At 38.7% G+C, this 24,292-nt stretch overlaps 1 protein-coding gene across 2 annotated transcripts in view; it reads right to left on the bottom strand.

The window, feature by feature from the left end:
- ZC2HC1A (zinc finger C2HC-type containing 1A) overlaps nucleotides 1-22,845 on the bottom strand; it is a 35,230-nt gene extending 12,385 nt beyond the window's left edge. The window contains exons 1-7 of one of the 2 annotated variants that reach the window (XM_065829947.2): nucleotides 22,726-22,845; nucleotides 10,709-10,782; nucleotides 9,914-10,030; nucleotides 9,569-9,704; nucleotides 6,690-6,838; nucleotides 5,602-5,701; nucleotides 4,580-4,688 (exon numbers count right to left, since the gene is read on the bottom strand). In XM_065829947.2, the coding sequence (XP_065686019.1) occupies nucleotides 4,580-4,688; nucleotides 5,602-5,701; nucleotides 6,690-6,838; nucleotides 9,569-9,704; nucleotides 9,914-10,030; nucleotides 10,709-10,782; nucleotides 22,726-22,741 (701 nt within the window). In that variant the 5' untranslated portion in view covers nucleotides 22,742-22,845. The remainder of the gene's footprint in view (nucleotides 1-4,579; nucleotides 4,689-5,601; nucleotides 5,702-6,689; nucleotides 6,839-9,568; nucleotides 9,705-9,913; nucleotides 10,031-10,708; nucleotides 10,783-22,725) is intronic. The other variant, XM_065829949.2, reaches the window with a different exon arrangement.
- Between the last annotated feature and the right edge of the window lie 1,447 nt (nucleotides 22,846-24,292).

Below are 24,292 nucleotides of genomic sequence, written 5' to 3' on the forward strand. Positions count from 1 at the left end.
ACAATTTGTCAACATAATCTGTGAACTCCAGGTACCTGCAGCGTAGAATACAGATGACAATAACCTAGAAACAGTCACAATACTGCCAAATAAAGAACTACAGTATTCTTCCACACTTAAATACAAATAAACAAACAAATAAAACCCACACAAACAAACAAAACACAAAACCAAACCCCAAAGCTGACAGCACTTTCATGTACTAAAGAAAAAAAGCACAATCATAAAAATGTTCTGAAATGAAAAGAACACTAAGACAACTTCTTATTTACCTTGATTTCATTGAACAAAGCTATGTCAGTTATAGTCTTAATGAAAGAAACAAACCATTTTAAAAATATAAAGTCTTTAAATGCTACACATGCTGTATGGCAAACATGTATGTAACCTAAAATTTACTGATACTGGTTAAGTGTGCAACTCACATTTCATTTCAGCTGTAAGACAGTACTGGATGTGTCATTAATAGACATGACTCCCAAAAGGCATAACGCTGATCAGCTTAACATTAAATAGTATGTTTTATCCCCAAAATAAAATAAAAATAACAAAGTAATTTCTAAGGGTTCATTTTCTATACTGAAAACCACATAACTATCCAAGTCCCAGTAAGAAAAAAAAAACCACAACAAAAACAACAACAACAAACCACCACCATACTGTTCATAAATGAAACATACATAGACAATTTGTACATGCAGATCTCTGGCTGGCACAAACAGCAGTGTCAAGTTCTGCTATGCAAAACAGTTTGCATGCAAGGGTGGAGTTAGCCCATTTGTGTAGCCTTAGGATAGGAAGAACCCACCCCTTTTTTTCTCCTGAAGATCTGATTACTTCTGACAGGGTACTAGAACTGCCCTGCCCCTCAAGAAATGTAAGGTAGTGCTGTACTCTTACAAAATATGTATCAAACTTCGGATCTTAACATGATTCACTATCAAAATACAAGACTAACTACAATCTCTGTAGAATTAGTTTTACTTTTCCCAATTCTTCAACATCAAAAAGTTGAAATGAATGAAGTTTTTCATACTGACTACAGTTCAGAGTCACATTCTACTGTTGCCCTCTCACTTGCTTCTCTAGAACTCAGAAATGATGCCCTTATGCTACACTTCCATTAAAACTTATAACTTCCTATGCTCTTACTCTGTCCAGGCAGAAAAAGAAAGTTCTTACAGCAGAGCTCAGTTGACACATCTTGATCTACATGTACAAAGTAAGCCTCACTAACACTGACCCAGATTATGTTGATGATGCTGTCGCGTACTCTCTCAGTACTCCTGCACTTGGAGGACAGAAAAGGAGAATTCAGATTAAAAAGAAATAGTATAGCAAAAAATGAGTTAAAATAAGGGAGTTGATAAAATTTGTTTGCAAATAAAAAAATAAAATAATAATAAATAAAATATAAATTTTTACTGCAATATTGAAGTTGCACTTCATATGAAATGAAGTTCTAGAATCTTTCCTTTACAGAACTGAACACCTTAGAGAACCAGCTAATTTTTAGCCTTCATGTTTAACACAAACACATGAAACAGCTTCATGTGTCTGTCAGAAGTGTCACGCAGCAGTTCAACAACGCCACCTAAAGAGCAAGAGGGAAACTGCACGCTTGTATATTTTAATCACTGGCTGTTGCATTAGCCATCAGATGGCTGTTTCTTGCCACTTTGCATATTCGCCACAGAGAACAGGTAGCGTGATTCTACAGAAAGTAGCAGTGTCTGATTCAATTTCTTCCTTCCAATATCCATATAATTAATCCTTGATATTGCACAATACAATTGTAATCCTACTATTAAGCCTCACTACCTCTCTACCAAGCCTGGAGTTAAAAAAAATATAGGCAAAAATATGTAAAACAAACAAACAAACAAAACAACACAGCTTGCCTTAGGGCAAACTGCAGGAGCTTGTTTCTTATAGCAACAACTGGAACTTAGGCTGGTCAAAAAAGTGTGTATGCTCTTAAATATCTGTCAAGGAAAATAAATAAATCAATTGTGATCTCTTAACATTCCGTTTGAAAGACTGGCCTTAAAACAATACATGTGCAACACTGTGCTTGGTAAATCAGTTCGCTAACAACTCAGAAGGAAGAACATGACATCATCGGCTCTGCCTGACTTTGGTACAACAGAATCCCAGATCTCATCCTATGGCTTGTCATTTTACTGGTTAAATTGTAAATATAGCGAAAGAAATACCTCGTTTCATCATAATAAAGGGTTTTCTTATAAAACTTTAAAATCGATTTTATTTTATTTTATAAAATAAAATAATATAAAATAAAAATATAAACTATTTATAAAGTAATTCTAGCTGAAATTCACTACAGCCTAAACTATAAGATGTTTTAATGTTTAAAATCTGTGTCGCTACAATATTAGCTATTCTCACTTAGGATGTTGACTGTTAGTGTCTCAGTCCCTGCTCTGATGTAATTTTGTAGGTATTTCAATAGAACCCTAAGTATTTTTCCTATATAACCCAATACTATGGCTGAGATTATTAAGGTCAAAATTGTCACAAGTGACCAATATCAGGCATTTAACACTTCTATGTTGTAACTGCTCCTACACCTCTTTCCTTCAACTTAAATTCTGACTAGCTTGTTCTCAGAAGTGAATGCAACATAGTCAAAAGCAAAAGGAAGAATTGCTCAGTCTCAGGTAGAATGCTTAAGAAACAGACACATTTAACAGTCATTTGTGAGAAGCCTAGTTAGTAATGGCCAGTAAGAAATCATAAGGACTGGTTGGCAAAGACAAGAAGTGAACACAAGCTTTTCAGAACAGAGAAGTGAGAAGGACTGCTGGCAGAAACACTCACATCCATACACTGGAAAATCATGTAGGCAATTAAGTGATGTTATAAGCCAAGCTAACATTCACTGCCTCTCAGCAGAGATAATTATCTGAGAGCTATGCCAACTGGAAGTCATCTATTTGCAGTTAATAGCATGTGTGAACAGAGAGAACCTGTGCAAACATCTCTCCACATATTAACTGCTGTTTGGCTTGGTCACGTCGCAATTCTTCCTCCAAGCTTCAGAAGAGGAAATGGAAGACTACAGAATACAAAGTAGTAAGTTCAGCGAGCAACTGACTAGTAAAATTAATATAGCTTCCTTGTTAGGAAGTGAAGACCAAATCTGTGCCCACCCACAAATCAATACAGACGGCAATTAGAAACCCTATCAACAGGAAAAAGCCTTTCCAGGCAGCTGGGATTCACCACTGGGGTCAGACACATGCCTTCAAATTATCCCAGCATTTTTTACTATGGTTTGCAGACCTACTTGTTTGCCACTCATCAGTAGGTGTCAATTCAACTTCTGAAAATGGAAAAATGGGATATAAAAATCAGTGAGTAACAGAGCCTGGGACTTTATGACAGTCAAAGTATAGATGCCTACAAACAGTAGTGAAGCTGAACTGTAGACCAAAGACACTGGAGGGCAGAGGGGAGGGAAATAATAAAAAGAAAAAGAATTCTGACAACCTCATGGGCTTTACCTCCAGTAAGTGTCTGAAAGACTTAGTATGAGTGGGCAGAACATGGAGCGACAAAACTACATCTTCATGCTACACAGTGTTATGAGGGAGGTGTGACAGAGCTTGTGCATAACTTGTAAGACTTAAGAGAGATAAACTAAAAATCACTAGTTATGTGTAATTAATAAAGCTGTTCATCCCCATTAGTTCTTTCAGAATGTTCTTTTTCTTCCTCACAAGGCTAAGCCGTTGTTTTTCTCCACCTTATACAACCTTCACCAATCTGATACACATATTTATAAGAATAAGTCTCCTTCAATCACCCATGTTAAAACTGCAATCGCTTTGTTGTATTTTTTGTTTTCTCCCAGCACTCCTTGGTGCTCCTCAGTCTTCTGTAAAATTCTGCTAGTTTTCTTCAATCCCTTCCATATATCTATTTGAGACAGTGTGTACTGACTGCCCCTGCCAGCGAAATATCACTAATATCCTTGATTGCACCAGCACTTTCACTGAACTCCAGTAAACTACCATCTACCACTTCTTGTTGCTGTTGTAGAGTACTGGTTTCCATTGCCTTATTTGAGCTCATTTCTTGCCTCTTGAGTATTCTAAGACAGGAAAGGGAAGAGGCAAAGTATTCACCCTTTTGCGCTAAGAGGGAAGATCCTGTCAAAACTGGCTTGTGGCAGAGACCTCTTTATTTAATTTCCACAAATTGAAGGAAATCATGCTTCATGTTTCCTCCTTTTTTAAGTCTCTTCACTTTTACAAAGAAAAAAATTATAGCTTCAACCACTTCTGCATGTTCTATAACTTTTTAATCTACTTTATATCTATTTTTATCACTTGCTCTCTTTTGGTGTTCTTTTAAGATTAGAAAATAAATCTCTGCTTACTTAAATGTTCCTTAAACATTAATTGTGTTTATAAAGAAAGGATAAATTCAAAAACACTACACTTCTCTCAGGAAAAAAAAAAAATGCAAGTGAAACAGACCACAGAGACTTCTAGAACTAGCACAACTAAAATATGAAATAAAGCATAAACAACAACGCTAAATGGAAACTTACCCTGCTTGTGGGCTCGCTGTTCCCAATGAGTTTTTGTGAGCTGGTGATAATGTCTGAATTTTGCTCCCACTGGATCCAGAGGAAGATAGTGCTTTATTTGAAGAGGCACCTTGCAGTTGAAAGTAAGCATGGAAATAAAAGAAAATGTAAGATTTTGCTGCTGGAAAGATACAATTATTATTTAGTTTTAAATTGTAAATTCAAAACAAGAGCTTTAGAAATATCAAGATATGAACAAGTTTCAAGATACCAGGAAAAAGCAAAGAGGTTTCTGAAAATTTACAGAAGATATCCAATGGAAACATGATGTTCTATTCCAATAAAAAACATTGGGTCTCAATTACTTTCCTCAAAAAGCAAAAGGAAAGAAGTCTGGAATGTCCAAGTATGTACAAACAGAACATGTTTGATACCTGATGATATCTGAAATCAGAATAAGACCAGTATTTGCATAGTTATAATATACATGGCTTGACTACGTATTTTCACCAATTCACAATCATATTCAGCATACAAATTAGTTACAAAACTAAGCAACAGAAAAAACTCCATTGAGAGAAGAGTATTAGCTACAATTATACATTACTACACACAATGATTTTGCACGTTTAATTCAGAAGAAAGCTTAATTTGACCCAATATATAAAACAGAAAAGAATCCTACGTGCTCAAGAGTCTTGATGGAAATATGGTCATCAGTGTCCCTTCCAACTTTAAATGAATTTTTACAAACTACTATATCAATTTCAACAATAAATTATATAGCCATTATATATTTAAGTTTAAAAAAAAAAAAAGGTCACAAAGACATCGATTAAAAAAATCGTATTATGAAAAATAGACACCATCTTATCCACTTGTGTAACACTGAACTCCTACGATTTTTTTTACTTCAACAGTTTAAATCACTGGGCAATGCTGTAGAAATCCTTCCAGCTATTAAAGTTATACTGCTTTTACTACATAATTTGAGAACAAATACTTAGAAAGGAAATGGAGAATTAGTAACATTCATTTCATACCTACAACCGTTTTGCTAACACCACTTGGCTGTGGTAAGCGTGATGATGATGGTGGCATTGATCCTACAGAAGGCATCTTCTTAACTGTAGCAGGTTTGCACTGTAACAAAATACAACCTAGAAATTTTGAGCAATTAAATCAAACTATCTATATAACAAGACAGGTAGTTGTCTCAGGTACTGTGAGAAAATGACTGTGATTACCTATTTAGGTAAACTGTTTCTGGTACAGGATCATGTGAATGGCTTCTGCTACTCTGCTTTTTCATACATACAGATTATACTAGGTAAGACAGATTATTTAACTGGTTTTTGTTTTTTTCATTTAACTGTATGTCTTCGTTTATTTTCCCCTCTCTACAGCTTTGTTAATCATTTTCCATAGCGAACTCACGGGATTAACATTACCACCTCATTACTAGTTAATTTTAAAAAGAATACTTAAGGACAGGATCATTTTTGTCTTTCAGATCCTCTCACCTGTGTGCTCTGAACCAGTCCCAGCACTGATTTGGAATATAGTGCAAGAATCACTAAGTAACTGCTTCTATTTGACTCTTCACAGCTTCCATAAAAAAAAAAGAGCATTACCACTAAATGGAAAAAACATATATGCTTTAATCCTTCATTTGTTCTCATCGTAACTACTGTACCTCTCACCTTAATAGGCCTGAATTCCTCTAAGTCTCTAATTAGCCAAAATATTTCTGACAGCTGTTCTGTAGTTACCTACCTTTGTTTGTCCCCTTAAGGAACAGTCTTGAATCGGATTCAGAACACTTGCACAACAGAAGTTCAACTTTTTTAAAAATCACTGTGTATCTACTTCCTGCTGCTACCCCTACATGCCATTTTCACAAATCTCTGAATTACGCTTGAAACTGACTTTGGCTTTGCATCTACTGCCATCTGATCTATGGATCTCTGCAACTCTCATAAGAAAGCAAAAACCTCTTCCATGTTTAGTGCCTAATTTCAGTTTAGCACAAGTAATAAAAGTACAGAACAAAATAGCTAATTCCATTTAAGAACAACATACTATTCAACAAGCTTGATTTGCAAGTTACAAGAAAAATATTGTAGTTCACCTGTGTTCGAGTAGGAAGCTTCCCTTTGGTATCAGCTGCCAATTTTCCCTTATTAGTAATACGTGCTGCTTGTTCCTTACAGAAATTGATGTGTCTGTCAGCTGCATTTTCATTAAACCTCCTCTGACAATATGGACACTGAATGTAATCTTAAAAACATAAAAATCTAACATTAATAACATGTTTTAAAAAATAAAGTGTTTTAAAGTCTTTTAAGATCAACCCCACCCCCAGAGAAAATTAAGGTCTCTTAAATCTGAAAACAAAATACAGATTACCAGGGAACATAATATTGTCCACATGTAGCACAAAAGATGTTTCTTGTTCGATGGATAAGAATGAGAAGAGAAATAGGAAAGAAAGTTGAGGAAGAGAAAAAACCTAAGAAAAATCAGAAATACTTTGAGAGATGCTATTCAGCAGAGAAGGTGGTCAAAGAGGTATATGGACATGGCAGGGATATCGGCTGGAAGGAAGCTGAGAACAGAAGAGGCTAAAAAAAAAAAAATTTACAAAAAAAAAAAGTATATATATAAATTAAAAAACATAGTTCAGTTTGTTCAGGATAAGAAAAAGCATTAAAACATTTCCCATACAAAGAGCAAAAGACAAAATCTGTTTCCTCTGGCAATTTTGAAAGAAATGAGAAATACTAACTGTAACACTGGAAATGAATTAAAAAAAAAAAAAAATCTGGAATTTAACAAAAAAAAAAAAATCACAGGAAATCCAGTAAAAATTAGGAGATATCTATAGAGACAAGCAAAACATGGTAATTGATGGCTGTATGATTTTTCAAGATTAGTTTAGTCACACTACAAACAGTACTACTTGCAGGAAATATTACTAATATTGGGGTAAAAAAAAAAAAAAAAGACACACAACAACAACCAAACAAAAAAACAACCAAACAAAAAAACCCCAAACGAAACAAAACAACCACAAAAAAACCCCAGAAAGGCTATGTAAATGTTTAAAACACTAAAAGATCCCCCATCTGTATGCTGGAAATATACTCCTTAAAATACACTGCCCTTGGAAAGCAAAATGTTTGGACTGCAATTTCAGATAGACATTTCAGTGTCTAGAGATATCGATGTTGAATTCCCCAGATTATAGCATTCAAAACCATGCAAACATCAATTTCAGAAGAACTAGAGACTGGCAAAGCAGGTTAAATTAGTATGATCCTAGGTGGTTTTAGACATGTATTGAAGAAACCCGTGAGAGATTCAACAATCACTGCCTCCGAGATTACAGTTAAATATTATACAATTAAAATTAAGAATTGTATTACATGTTACTACTCCAAATGCAGCAGATCTGGCTTAAGTAGTTATCCCTTTAGATTAGCAAACTATTTTGAGGAAGTCAAATAATGTAGTGGCCACCAAGCCATGAATTGTGATCCAAGAAGTGTGAGGAAAGGACACAGGAAGAACACAGAAATCCTTCAGAGAAGGGACAGCCTGGGAATCTAATGTGATAACAACAGATTTTTATTTATTTATTTTATATAAACTCCACTACTGTCAGAATACTCAAACACAAACTATACCTTAAGAGACAGAAACTTCAAAGAACCATAGTATCTATATGGTCAAACCAAGACAGGCTCAAAGTTTTATTAAAAAAATTAAAAATAAAGCTAAACAGTTCAATAAAGCAGCTATGGAACCCTCTAGATAATAAGAAAAGACATTACTAGCTGGGGCATAGCTCAGTTCCCACAAAAGACTTTGAATGCCCCCTAAAATAAACGGATCAGACTATAGAGGATTAATGTACACTCTGAAGAATCAGGGATTGTATCTTCATTCTTTTGTAAAATGCTTAGCACCGGACAGCCACCTGGCTATCTGGAAGTACTGTTTGTACTGTCCCAAAGAACTGTTAGGATTCAGTGTAACCTTTATAAAGTACAAACTAACCAAAATAAGTGGGTAGTACACATATGCAGTCAAGTTCAATGCAAATGGGGTGACTTAAGGTCCTTCTTTATACCAGGAGGCTAGTCCGCACTTCTGAGGAAAAGGTGGAACAGGAGATCAAAGAATCAGCGATACTGCTTGCTTGCAAATGCAAAGCATGCAATTAACTAGGAAATACTAATACAGAACTCTTTTCTTTGAAAGGAAAAAGACTAGCAGCTAGTTAGAGATAGGCATTCCAAAATGGTTGAGCTCTTACGACAAGAAGAAGAAATATCTTCCCCAAACTACTATCACATCTAGTATCTATTATTATCTATTTTATTCTCACATCAGACTGCCTAAATGCTTTACCCGGCCTCGGTTCTGAAGGCACCTGAGGACTGTCACTCTCTTGTTAATACAAATCCCACACATTTCACCCAAAACACAAGTACCCCCACCACAAGAGGAAGGATCACATGCACACTAGAGCAGGCACTACATACAGGAAACTAAATGTGAACTCAGCAAGAAATGGGAGAGACTACATCTGAAGAACATACATGACCTGCATTCCTACAATATGAACAGGCTGCGGGTGTCCAGCACTGGCAGCTAATCAAAAAGGTATCCTGCCCTTTTTGAGCAGTTACACTGTTGTGGAAAGAAGTGAGGTGTTGAAACAATTTGTCCAGCCTATGGTTTATAACACAGTAACAACCTGCAAACTGACCACAACTACCTTTCAACGCACTGAAAACAATAGTAACGAGCATTGAAAGCTGCTATGCAAGGAAGCTAGTCAGCCAGACCCACAGTCACAAACCAGCATCTGCATAGGGATAATCAGATAGTCATCTTCAAGAACTTGTGAATAATGTATTCCAACAAATTCCTTTCCAATTTAAATTTTCACAAATTAAGTTTAAAAAACAAATCCATAAAGAACTCGATTGTTTTACATACCAGGGTCATATGATGGTGGAGGTGGTGGAGGGAGTTTTCCACCGTCTTTAAGATTAAGTCCTTTGGCTGCTCGTATAGTTGCTATAAACTCCTCATGCTTTCGTCTCCAATTGGAAGGTTTTTTGGGTGGTTCTGGCTAAGAAGCCAAAAAAGAGGGAGCTTTATATATATGAAGCTCTTACTTCAAGCCAAGTATGTGCCTTATTTCAGTACACAATATTATAGTAGATTTCTTCCAGATCCTAGTTGATCTAATTATCACAAATAGCCAGCAGAAATAAGCATTCTTACTATGCATACATAGTTTTCCTAAAATGTTCATATGCAGAGCAAATTATAACATACCCGTGGCTTAAGAGGTTTTACTGTGGGAATGTCAGTTCCTTCTGCTCTCTGCCGGCTGGAATCAAATGTCTTCCTTTTCTTGGCAGAAGTTTTTTGGCAAATAGGTCCATGTTTTTTCTACAAGCAAAAAAAAAAAACAAAAGGACAATACAGAATCAATCAGCAAACAAGGCCCAACTCTTGATGAATAAGATGAGATTGCTTTCAGTCAAACATATATGCCAGCCAGTACTTTTAGAACAGGACTACAGAAGTCACAAATGCATATACATTCTCACAAAAAACTGGAAAATGAAGAAGAAAAATAAGAGGCGCATGTATTTGCTCCTTGCAAATAAAATTTGATGGCAGGTAGACAGCATTTGCATTGAGTGTCAAGACAAATCAAAGGTGTCTGAAACCCTTACTCATGCTGAAGGACAGCAATTTCTATTGAGACTGGAGAACACAACATTTTGAAGGTACCTAACAAGACACTTAATTTACTAGCTGAAACTGCATTATGCTAGGGCTTACATGTGCAAGGAATGATTCTGTGACCGTAGAGAAGATGATTTTAGAAGCGGGTATTTTCAGAAAGTGCTGGGATGCTGAAATAAAAATAACCTCCTTCTAAGCTTCAAAAGTGAGATAACTAGAACGGGTAATATTTTGTGAGAAAACAAACAACCCAAAAACTCCATACCAACACCACAACCAAGCACCCAGATGTGCTTTATTTAGTTATAGTGACCATGGCTTAACTCTCTTATCAATTTATCAGATCTAAGAGCCAACAGTGCTCATACCACTCACCAGTGCCGCTGGAAAGAAAGTCCTTCCACAAATCTTACACGGCAACAGATCTCCAGTTTCCACTATAACCTCACCTTAAAAAAACAAAACACACATACTTCTGTAAGAAAATTCATTTAGTTCATGATCAAAATTTCTTCCTGGATTGCTAACTTCATATACTTAGCCATAACAGTGGTTGCTGCCAAAAATGTAAAATTGTATACTTGACATACAACAAATTCACAGAACCAGATAAAAGACCAACAAATCAAAGTATCCAAGCCTATGCAAGCAAATATATTCATATAGCACACATTACGCAATGGAGTCATGGCAGAGATGAAAAACTCCACAGGGTTTCCCAATAACAGGCATCTATTCTATTTAGCACTGTACTAGAGATACAGGGTTCTTTTCATACCACATACACATCAATAAAGAGGCATTAAGTTTGGATTAAGTTTGAGAGTGACCAGGTGCTTTCTCTGTACTCAGTCTGGCTATTGCAGACAATACAGCTCCCTCTATTTATACAAAGTTAAAACAAAACCACTTTGAATTGACTTGTATTTCAGGGAAACCAGTGGCGTAAATTAATGAAGTTATGAACATAATAACATTTGATGTTTTGATCACTTTTTGTTCCCAGTTCCCCAGTGGAAAACAATTTTCCATCTAAACATACGCACCTGTCAATTGTCTGTAGGACCAGTCCTAAAGATAATGGATAATTTAAGAAAATGTTTCATGGCAAACAAATGTAGATGTGGATCCCATTGAAAACCTTTTTTTCCAAATGTAAAGATTAAAACTGAGTGAGATTTCTAGCACCAACATGTAACTATAAGGTCTACTTCTGCCTTTTTCAATTACTTGAATGAAATTCACCATCAGTACATAACTACATATAATGTATTAATATACTGCAGTGCACAGTCCATCTTAAGAGACATAAATCGTATGAAAAGTGTTATTCCCTAACATCTTTGCTAAAAAGTTCAACTTCCTTTTATCACATTATTCTAAATCAATTCTCAGCTTTGAAACAAGTGAGAGGCATTTTATAGAAATACAAAGTGACAGTTTGTGTACATAAGAAATTAACTGAAATAAATCAGAATTTGTGATCTTGAAATAAAGTGTATAGTATAAGATTAAGGATCTGACCAAGAGAAGAATTCTTTCAACTATCTGCCTTAGTAGAAGAAAAAAAGCACTACGTTTTCCACCATTTGCTTCTGTTCACTGAACTCCAGAATTCAAGGTTGTGTTTAAACTCACCATTAAAAGAAGTAGACTTGATAGATGCTCACCTGATCGAGCAGTGTTTACATAGGACATACCAGTGCACAAGGAATGCTAGTTAGCACTCACTGCAGCTACAGTTACAGAATTGGATTTCCCTACAGCATTTCCACCCTCCCCAGCCCCTGGCAGGTACTCAGTCACGCTTGCCAAGAGCCATTTCTACTGCCAACATCTCCTCCTCCATAATACAAATCAGTGAGCCAAAGCAGAAAAGGAAGTTATTTTAAAAAATTGAAGTCCCTTCAGTTTTGTTAAAAATGGGAAGCCTACAGTCCTTTATATTTGCACACTTAGCCTTTAACCATTCCTCTGTGATTTTCCTCACTTTTAAGGTGAAAAAAACCCCTGTGCTGGTTTGACTGAAAATGAGTTAATTTTCTTCATGCAGTTAGAAACCTTTCTTTCTCATAGCTAGCATGGTCATTATTTGGACTTACTTTGAGAACAAGAGATAACATCCAAGCACAGAGCTAATGTTTTTAATTGCTCTGGTCTGAGAGCCAAGGACACTTGGCACTCTGCCCACAGGTGAGAGGCATTGAGGAAAGGGGGCACGGATGGGGCAGAGCTTGACTGATATCCAGACTGATCAATAAGAATATTCTATCCCATTAGCATCATGCTTCATATTTAAGGAGAGTCGGGATCTTCTGGTCTCTCTCTCTCACGCGTTCTTTGCTCTTTTTGTCAAAGCCAGGAGAATTCTGTTTGGGACATTTAGTTTGGTCTTTTGCCCTTTTGCAGAGGCCTTTGGGCCCGCCTGCTCTTTTTTTTTTTTTTTTGTCTCTTCAAGATCAGCTGTTTGGGACCAGGTGCTGCCTCCTGGGACTGGCTGCTTGGTGTGGACTGAGTTTGTGAGGAATTGCATTCAGTATCTTTTATTTTATATTCTATTTCTATTTTATATATATATTTACTAGTAGCATACTAGTATTTTGTTATCTTATTAAACTGTGTTTATCTCAATCCAAGCTTCTCCCTTCCCTTTCAATTCTCTCCCTTACTTGGGGGGTAGGGAAAGTGGTGAGTGGCTATTGTGGTTGTATTGCTAGCTCGGATTAAACCATGACAAAAACGAAAACCAACAATCAAACAATCTCCCCAACCAAAAAAATGAAACAAAACACCAGCAAAAACATCCCACAACACACCACACACAAAATAAACACCCCCACCACAAAAAATGAAACGAACAAACCGACCCCCACCAACCCACCATAAGCATAACAAAGCCACAAAAGTTAACATTTATCTCTAGGAGCCCAGGAGTCTTCCCTTACATAAGGGCTAGCAATGTCATCAACATGTAGTCTGATAATTTAAAAATAAAACATGGGAATAAAATTGTAAAAGTTGGAAGAGAGTTCAGTTTGTGGGTTTTTGTTTTGGTTTTGATTGTTTGGTTTTGTTGTTTGTTTTTAAATGCATCAGAAATGGTTGTTCAACTGGGTTGTATTGAAAGATGGGGGGAACAGGTTAAAAGTGAACCCTCAAATCAAGAAACAGAAGAAGGATTTGCCTGGTATACGAGTCTGAGAATAGAGATTGGTAGTAAGATGGTGTCACAGCAATTTTCTTCAGCCTTCTTTAAGTCTAGCAACAACACAGGGATTACCCTCATTTTGGTTATATAACCACAGACCACCCAAGAATCAGCAGCTACATTTCTTTTTCCTTTTATCATCTTTAATACCACTAATCAGCAGCAGTTTACATGCTTGTATTAAACAGGAATGAATACAGTTAACTTGGGAAAGGACAGACATAATTATTACTGTTTATCTAATCTAAACACACTTTGGGAAAAAAAGAAATATGTTCAAAATAGTTATGTGAATACCAAAGGAAGAAGTAGTACTTCTGCTGAAGTGATGCCAGAACTATGATAAACAGCTTTCCACCCTATTCTCCTACTGTTTGCCTGAGGCCAGGTCTCAAATAAAACATAGAGTTCACCCTTGTAAGATGCTGGGTATCTGAATTAAACAACTATATCGCAAATTTTACCAGCAGCACTACAATAATCCCATCACTTGTGTTTCTAAACTGTCCCTGTCAGAGTTCTTCCTCTTCCAGCTACTTTCAGAGTACAATCACCTTCAAAATTATTTTTCCCTACCTACACATAAGTTATTGCACACATTCCTTTTGAATACAGTCACAGCCTACTTAGCCATACTTTCTTCTTGAAGCTGGAGTTTCACTGTATAAAGTTTGAGTGGACCTCAAAGCCTGACAGCACAGCTGTACATTCAGTTTCCAGATGTAGCACAGTGCTTTCAATATTCTTATAGATGAGTTTAGATTTCCTTGAAACCTAGATTTCCAGGGAACAATTTTTTTTTCTCTCTCTCCTCTCATGTCTAAATACAGCAAGTGATTTAAAGCAGAAAGTGCAAGCTGCCTGTTCTCACATTTATATTTCTCAGTACAATGTGTGGACCCATCAATGCACACAAGGTCGATCTGACATAGTTACAGGCATAACGTTAGCTCTTGCTGTCATGTTTACAAATTAAGCAGTTGTGTAAATAGACTCCATACCTAGAGGGAGCAGAAGTCTTCAGTATTGCTGAACAGCAATTTATTGAAGTTTTATTGCAGTTTTCTCTTTTGTAGAGCTTTGTATACCCATGTCGAGGGTTAAGGTTGTGGGGTGACAACAAAAACCCTGGCAGATGTATCATTAACCTCCTCTCCCCCCCACTTCCCCCTTTTGCCCCTCCCTCTCCCCCCTTCCCACTAAGGACAGGCGATCGGGAGGGAAGGAAGGACAGACAGAAGAGAGTTGGAAAAATTAAAGATGTTTTACTAATGCTACTAATAAGAATAGAGAAAATAATACAAAGTATACAAAACCAATCTTGTAAGTCTCAGCAACTGCAGAGCCAGCACCCAAAGTCCTGGATTAGACTCTGTAGCCAACCGGAGCTGGATTCAGTCTCTCACTAGGCCTCAGTTCACAGGGACGACCAGCAAGGTCCTCTCCTAATGTCAGCCATGAGGAAAAAGGGAAAAGGAAAAAAGGAACGAGATACTCGTGATCTCCCACTTTTATATGAAGTATTTACGTGAATGGAATGTTATACACCGTCGGTCAGTCTCTTGGTCACCAGTTTCTCATTGCCCCTCTCGCGAGATGTTCACCCGTGCTTATCAATAAGTTTGCATTTCATTGCTATGTTTACCAAAACATGTGTCTGGTTCTCCAGGAAAATGCAGCTAATATGAAGGCTTTAGCTGACAGGCAAAATTCACTAGAAGAGAAACTTGTTTTTTAACAAAACCAGGACAACCCAATTAGGTGTCAGCACTTGTATATACAAAGTAGAGAATGCTTCAAAGAAACAAGATTGCACTTAGTAACAGTATTTTGTCATGTAAAATCTGACTGACCAGCCTTCAAAACCTTTTATCTGCAGCAGTGACAGTACTAAGTGACTTTGGCCAGACAACTGTGCTAATCAGAACCATCAAGCCTCACTGAATTCAAACTTGCACAAACACTCTGGTACGAATTCCAGCCTCAAGACTAGGTACCTATTTGAAATCAGTAAGTCATCTACAACTACTGAAAGTTATTATTTGAAGAGTGCTTGCCAAATTCTTCTCCTGCAAAATTCTATTTATTGCTTTTAGCATAACTCTCATATCCAAAAGTGAAGTATTTTCCACTTAAGAGTTCCACATACTTCAGGTATGAAAAGAATATATTGCATTCCTCACATTAATCGGAATCTATATTATCAAGCCGCAACATCTTGTTCTTCGGGGACTGTCAATCTCCTGTGTATGTCCACTAATCCATACTGACTGGGTTATACTTTTTAATCAACACATTAACGAACAACAGTCTGAAAAGACTAGTGACAAATGCCATAAACAGCAGTCACCTAAAAATGATACCAATGCAGTGACATAGGTAGGAAACACTTCTTTGAACAGCCAAATACCAATTAGAGCATTAATTTTTAAAGAGCACTAAATAAAATACTGAAAATACAAATATACAAAATGTACAAAAGTAGAAAAAAGCATGCCAATAACAACTGAAAATCTGGGTGTAAGTTTTGCAACTTTTCTTTGTTTTGCCAAAATGACTTCCGAAATGCAAATGAAAGTCAGACATACATTGACTTAACAGCATTGCCATACTTTGCCAAAGTACTTGCCATACTTTGCTAAAGTTTGCTTAATAACTGACATTGTGCATGATGTACCCCACCAAGCAAATTCCTTCTCACCTATATGCTATTTAGCAGCTTGCAGGAAGAGTTTTTGGGTTTTTAATCCAACTAGATTATTCACAATCGTGTAACAAATAGCAGACAAATCTGCCTTTACCTATCTACCCCTAATTTTTGAGGAAAGCCTCACGAATTCTTTTCTACTTCTTGTATTGACAGTGCAGTCTAGTATTGAATAAACCTGTCACTTCTGCTTCTAAAAGGTAACAAAAAGCACTATAACTTCTATTCCTTCAAGCTGAAAAGCTCAAGTAAGATTTTCATAGTACCTCTTCATGTTTTTATATCAGCTCTTCAGCCTGACAATGCTAGTGCATTATATTTGCCAAAACTACTGTTACTGCATTGAACATGAATCTGATGATGGTTGGTTTGATATTACTTCCTTGAAAATAACATATCAAGGAGGGTCCCAATGCCTCAAAGTGACAACCTGAAGGAGGATTCTGTGAAGAAGTTTTTTTGTGATTGAGAAATGAATTGCATGCAGTTAAGAATGGTTGTAAAAGCAGCAGATGCACAAATTGCATCCTGGTGTATGCCCCTTTTCTACAACCATCTGTCCTTCTTTCCTCCCTTCCTCATAGGAAGCTTAACTTTTAATGTGAAAACTTGCCATAGCCACGCTATACATTCTGAAAAATAAGCAGCTCTCCTGGACTGCTCTCAAGGACCATATCTCATGGTACTCTTTCAAGCAGATCCCTAAACAAGCCAAAGTCTGCTCTCCTGAAGTTCAGGGTTGGGATCCTGCTACTTGCCCAGCCCCCTCCTCTCAAAATCCTGAATTCAATCATCCCTTGGTCACTGCAGGTAAAGCTGCCCCTGACCTTCACATCTCACATGTTTGTAGGTGTGAAGACCAGCAGGAGTGCCTTCCCTTGTCAGCTCCTCCACCATCTGGGCCAGGAATTTGTCATCAATGCATACCAGAAGCCTCCTAAACATCCACAACAACAATTCCTGCATTGGTCTGCCTTCTAACCCTGATCCATAAGGTTCTAAGAGGCTCCACAGCAAAGCTCCATGCAATCCCGCTGCTCTCCCACATAAAGGGCAACTTCCATCCTTGCCATCCAGTTGGTTCTTCCTGAAGAACCTGTATTCATCCACCACAACACCACAGTCCTGTGAGCTGTCCTACCACCTACATGTGATCCCAACAAGACTGTAGCCTTGCAACTACATGGATCTCCAGTTCCTCCCATTTTTTCCCGTACTGTGAGTCTTAATATCAGTACAGGCACTTCAGAGAGGCACTCAGTCATGATGATTATCCAGAAAAATCTATGAGAGCTTCCCCTGCACTGTGTATGAAACACAACAAAAACAAAGGCAAATAAGCAACACTATTTGATCGATTTGACTTCCCGATACATTATCTGGTCTATTAATGAGTTTACGATCAACTAAGGCTACCAGAAAGCATGTGACCTGCAAAATTTATGTACATTACACAATTCTGTTTTGTAATAATAAACTCACTATTCTCCTGTATTAGGCTACAAGCACTATGATGACTGTAAGCAGGCAGTCAAGTGAACATGCACCTTCTCAAACTAGCCTTAAACTTTGCACCACTGACCCTCAAAGTAACTCCTAGACTTAACATACTCTACTACCCAAATGTAATCAGACAGAGGAATCCCAATCTAAGCCTGCCTGCTTATGAAAATATTACTTGGCTAACAATAAAATCATGTGCTAAAACCAATCTTGATAATAAACTTCATTTATAATATACTGATTCCCAGTTTGCTTCCCCCGCCCAGAATTTCTCGAAAAAGTAAGTAAAATCCTCACCCCTCTAGCCAACTGTTTAACGTAAGCCTGGAAGCAGATTTTACTGAAATGCAACAACTGTTTTTGATAATAACCAAGTGTGTGTGCAGGTAAAATACATTCATCTTCTCACTATATTCAACCAATTGAATTCAATTAAAAGATCAGTCTAGCTTCTGCAAGTCAAGTTAAAAACGCAAGAATTCAACAAATGCTATAGAAAAAGGGGTAAAATCTGCTAGTCCTAAAATGCTGAAGAAACTAATCTGACATACTCAAATTCCTGTCCACACATATTACTTCCTTTCCTTTAAAGGTGAAACATATTGTAATAGCGCACTTCCTATCATATCAACCTGAACTTCAGAATTTTTCCTTAAGTAAAACTTTTAATTTTAAATTCTTCCCCAAAACATAAACATTAACCAAAAAAAAAAAAAAACAACACATAATAGCCTCAGAAAAAGTAAATATGTTGACCACAATTATGAAGTGTACAAGATGTCAAAACTAGATCACTTAACAGAGATACAATTGTGCCAAGTGAAACAGCAGTTCAATGCAAAGTCATATTTTTCATTGTGTTCTAATGACTATGAGAAACAAATTCTTAAAAAGAATATATATTAGTTTTGTATTTTAATCTCTAACAGTTTCCAACTTGTTGATTTAAGAACAGTACCAGAAAATTAATTCTTCCTTCTGTTGGACACAGAAATATGTAAGAAAAAGAAAGAAAAAAAAAAAAAAAGCAAAAAAAAAAAAGCTGAAGCATTCCCAAAGGCAGGAGCCTCTCTCAAACGGTGCTTAAGAAAATGGCTGCCAAAGTAAGGAAGCTGCTGCATGCATCCAGTGAGACAAGACAAAGATTAATACTGAAAGGAAAGGAAGTCTCATACTAATATTTTTTGGTTTTTTTTTTAAATAAATAAATTCCTACACTAATGGGGGGAAAAGAAAAAAAGACTGAGCATTAGCTTATTCAGAAATTCTGACAAAGCAAGCATAAGCACTTGTTTTCAACAGCCACATTACCAATATAAAACTCTGAACTATAATACTTGCACTGTTCGGGGTAGATCGGGGTGCCTCAGATATTATCAGTGCCAGCGAAGGGTCCAGAGAAAAATGCTATTAGAGCACAGATGTCAGTTCTCAGCAGAAGATGCCGTACAGCGACCCTTATTCTTATGAGACCTCAAGGGCACACCCAGACTGCTCAGAGTCTGAATGCTTAATCACAGTAGTCCTCACTTGGCATCTGCAAGGGAAATCTCTGGGTTTGAGACTGCAGGCTATTTCCTGAGCAAGCAGCCACCCAGCCCCTTCCAACCACAACCAGCCTTCTCTGGCTGCTGAAGGAGAATGCTGGGGCTGGGGCTGCACTGCCATTACCTACTACGGAGAGCTGGACTTTTACCCTCGGACACAGCTGCCCCTCTGCCCTTTAGTCCTCAGGCAGTAGCAGTCCCGACTTGCTGGGATGGGCTGTGAACAAATGTGGGAAGCGGCATTTAGTCGGTTCAAGCAGCCGTTCCCGGCATCCTCCCAGAAAAAACAACAGGCTATAGAGAAGCCGATCAGATGCCACCATTGAACTGCTCTGGCTTAAATGAAGTCAGTAATTCAGTTCTTGGATGCCCTACCCCATCTCCTTCCAGCAAAGCAGAGAGCAAACATGCCAATGTGACAGGTTTTTTTCTTGCCGTCTAGAAGCGAGACAAACAAGCCCATTAACCCAGCAAAAATGGTCCTGAGATTCGGCACATGGTTGACTACTCAGGAAAGGATTTTTAGCCTCTCCTAAGAGATCGTTACATTTTAAAACACAGTCTATTGCTCTAAGTATTTTCACCAATAAATTAAATAAAAATTCAATAACAGCCAAATAGCACACAGGCTGTAAAGTAACAAATGCTGAGCTAGTAACTTTAGATTTAACTTTCAAAGTATGCATCAGTCAGTTGTAATGATGCGTGTGCACTGATTCTTCTTAGCAAACTTGAAAGTTATAAACCTGCCTTACAGTAACAATCTAGTCATATAACAATACTGACATACAAATAAAATAATAAAGCAACAGACTTAACAAAAGCAACAAAATTTTAAAAGAAACATTTAAGTCACACAGAAACCTACTTTGTCATTTCACTGAACATTCACACTTGCGCACAGTGAGAAAATGCAACTACAACACTGGAAATATTATTTAGCTTTTTAAATGTCACTAATGCAAGCTCCACAAGCCAACTAACACACATTCAACTCTCTACATTATGGAAAGAATCCTTATAAACTGAATAGAGTTATTCCTTGCTAATAGCATGCTTAAATAAACAGAAATAAAACAGATCTTTCATCTACAATGCTGAGCTTCAGAAACACAAAGCACCAGCTCCTAAGGGTGAAAAGTCCAGGCCAAGCACCCTGAGCACAAGGGGGTCTTCCACTTTCATAAGAACACACCAGCAGAGTTCTGCCAAACATCAGTCTTGTGCTCCACCATAATCGCATCCTTCGCATACAGAACTGCCAGGACCCGCTGCGCAAATCAGCTCTGGGAATTGATTTTGCTAAGCAATAACATAGAGAGGGAGGAGGCTGAGCCAGATTTCAGAAGCAGCCCATACTTCCATATCAGATGGTTATGACTGTGCAATTGTGCTCCTAAACACAAATTTATTTTAAAGTGGCAAGCAGCAACATTTTTCTGAGTCGCCAGTAGAGCAATGACTGGGAAAAAAAGCATAAAATCCTATGAAATAGTTTACTGTTGTTATTGGTTTTGCCTACACTTTTCCTGTCTTGGGGATACCTTTCTACAGAAACTTTATCTGAGTCTAATCTAATGTGCATCAAGAGAGGCAGCTTAAACTGAAAAACTGTAAGTAAAAGGAAAACCACTTGCTTCAAATGTTTTGAAGCAAAAAAAGGAAGTATTTTATGTTGTGGGAATTCGTTTAGAGAAAGAAAAACATAGTATGAAGTGACCCACAAAAATGCAAAATATTATATTCTTCACTTTCAAGAACTCTAACATTCAAAGATGCTGGGTAACAGCGTGGGATATGAGTGTTCACAATGCAAGGACATCTGAAGTTTTAGAAATGGCTTATTCTCTGTCTTATTCTCAAATTAATCTTGAGTGTTCAGAAGGAACATTTCACATTATGGAAAAATGCTTTGATAAGCTTTAGCTTTTGAAAATACTTTCAAGAAAAGGTTTACAGAGTAAACATGAGATTTCACCTATGACTTAGCAGTTCTTCCTCCCATCATCCCAGTACCTACTGAAATACAAACAAAATGTAAACCATTTCCAGAAGACTTAAAAATCAGCAAAGTCAAAACAGTCAGACAAATTGTACTCCAATAATGACACGTTTTTTCAGGCTTCTGCTGTTATCTGTGGATCTGCCTTCTTCCCACCCTCTGTTCTGAAGGTGTTCCAGCTTATACAACACAGTTGGCATAGCTGGGCCTTGCTAAGTTAGCTCACCGACAAATCAATTGATGGATGGGCTGCAGATGATATGCAGTCCCAGCTGCAGTGAAATACATAGCCAACTCGAAATTAAACTAAGTTTTCCACTTCTGGACATGCAACTTATGGTTGTCACAGGACTGTCATGAGAATTTGAATGCTTGGTAAAGGATTATTTGATAAACACTGGACACTACCTTAAGAATTTAAAAGGCATTAATAGTCAGGAAAGTATAATGAATAAATCAAATAGAAGAGAACCTCTTGTCATTTTACTACCAAGTCATTTTGTAGAAACTGATGAAGTCCCTAAGCATAAGATCAGAATTTGGTAACTGTAAAATCTACTAGAGACAGAAGACAGGTATTCAGTAAGAATTCTGTTCTCCAACTGTGCTAGAAGCGATAAAGAACAAATGCTAGTTTGTGCTCACTCCTATTTAAGCACTCAGTTACACTGATAGTTAGAACGGGTCTGTTATTTTTCTTAAGTAATATGGTTAAAGCAGCTTGCCAAACACAGTCATGACAGGCCTACTGAAACACTCAGATAGCAAGCTGTAGCTTCACAAATTCCACACTGATACCTAGGTTATGATGGATCCTCTGGAGGGTGATGATATCTTCTTTAATGCAGCTGGCACAGGATAAAGTTGCTAATACTCACTCTATCAGCAAGTACATACCTAGTCTTCACTGCACTGAACACACTTCCCTAACATTATAGGCGTATCCTAACATGTACCTTCACCATCTGTTCGCAATGAAAGGATGCCTGGCGAGCTCGGCCAGGCAGGAGGGGCAGGCGTGGAACGGCCACAACCCCGCGGTTCGGCTGGGAGACCCAAGCAGCGCCCGAGACAAAGCGCGGCCCTGCCCGCCGGCCCTGCCCCTCTGTCCGCGGGGCTCCGCGCTGGCAGTTGCTGCCTCCCACCCGCTCACCGCCCCAAAAGCAGTCTGCCCCGTTATGCCCACTCCCCCGCCTCAGCCCCACCGCCCCCAGCACTCCCAGCTGCGGAGCGGGGCGAGGCCACCGCGCCGCCTCAGGGGGCTCCGAGAACAGGAGAGGCGGCGCCCGGGCCACAGCTCCCGCAGCTCCCGCAGCTCCCGCCGACGCCCGAGCATGCCCCGCCGCAGCACAAAGGCGCGGCCCGCACCAGGTGCCCGACCACGGCTCCGGCGAAGGGAGAGAATCCCCCACCGCTGCTCCTCACCTTCTAGTCCCTCCATGGCGCTGCCCAACCGCCCGCTCCGGCCCCGCCGCTGCTGTGGCAACGCCGCCACCTCCCGGCTCGCTAACAACCGCCGCTCCCATTGGCCGGGACGCGCGGCGGGCGGGCCCGGGCGGTGGCTCCTCACGGCCACAGTCCCAGCCCCGGGGCGGGCGGGGCGAGAGAGTCAGTCGGTCTCCCTGCTCCCGCGCGGGCAGCGCCTGCCGCTGCCGAGCCCTCCTACCTGCCCGCTGTACCTCAGCGCTCTGCCGCCAGCCCGCCCCACTCCCCCTGGCCGGCCGGGCCCCGCTGTTCTCCGGCAGCCGCCCGTCGCGGGGAGTCCCGAGCCCCGTCCGCCCCCCAGGCCCAGGCGGTGCCACCCGCCCTTTGGCTGCGCCTCGCTCGGTCGTCCCGAGGGAGCAGGGCAGCAGGTCTCAGCGCCCTCCTACCAAAGCCAGACTTAGCCCGGCCCTGGTGTAATCTGGCGTGCCCATATATTGTGGTTATGCTGTGACCAGGGTGTTCCAAGGGTAGCACTGCATATGAAAAACAAAGCAAGTACGAAGAAATAATTGTGCCCCTGGAAAAGCAGCAGAGCCCCACCGCGCTCAGCACCCATGAGCCCAACAGGAGAGTGCAGGGGTGCAGTGCAGCGTGGGACCACCACAGGTGCCCCTTTGTTTGGGGACAACTATGGGCAGTCACAAGAAAACCACAAAAAAATAGTTTTCAAGTTCATGTCCTGAAAATAATTGCAGGCAATGGATTCCTCCCCCTTTTTTTCCTCCTGTCGTCTTCTTAACTGAAAGAACTGCTGATATGAAATTAATACCTGAGGGTATCTCCTGATACAGAATAACATTTGAGTAAAGGATGTTTTTGGAAAATGGTGCTACTAAATTGCTATTGACTAATGAATATGAATAATGCTTGACACGTATTGAAACTCTTCTGTTCCTTTTACAAGAACCCTCCACATTTTTGGCAACAAAAACACCTTAAGATTTTTTTCTCCAATAAATTATTTTAGAATTAATTCTTAAGATCTTCTATTTTGCTTGTGGCAATATGCCATGAGCAACAAATAAAGTTTTTCTATGTAAACTACAATAAATCTGGAAGAACTTACTACTATCTTTACAGGCACATGTAAGTAATTTCTCTTGTTATTCTAGACAAGCTGGTTGATATAGATTTACTTGTCCATAGAATCACAGTTACTCTCCCAATCACAGTATATCTGGGAATGCAACACAAAGGAAGCAAAAGAAATACATAAAACCTAAATTAAATCAGAAATTATTATCATGTTATCTTCTCTGTAGCCCCTTAGCATGGGACAAATACATCCAGATGCTGCATACCAAATGGCCAGCATGTAAACCAGGATTAATATATGATTAAAATAATTCTTTGAGACCAGAAACTTGAATATATATGTTAATTCCAGCTGCAGTTTTTTTAGGTAGTTTAGAACCATACTAAAAACACATCTCAGATTTGCCTTCGATCTATAGAGTTTAGGCTTATGAAATTACAGATCATGCCAGAAGGAGCTAGTTTGTCACCG

The sequence above is a fragment of the Patagioenas fasciata genome, chromosome 2 (assembly GCF_037038585.1).
Source record: "Patagioenas fasciata isolate bPatFas1 chromosome 2, bPatFas1.hap1, whole genome shotgun sequence".
NCBI classification, from domain to species: Eukaryota; Metazoa; Chordata; class Aves; order Columbiformes; family Columbidae; genus Patagioenas; species Patagioenas fasciata.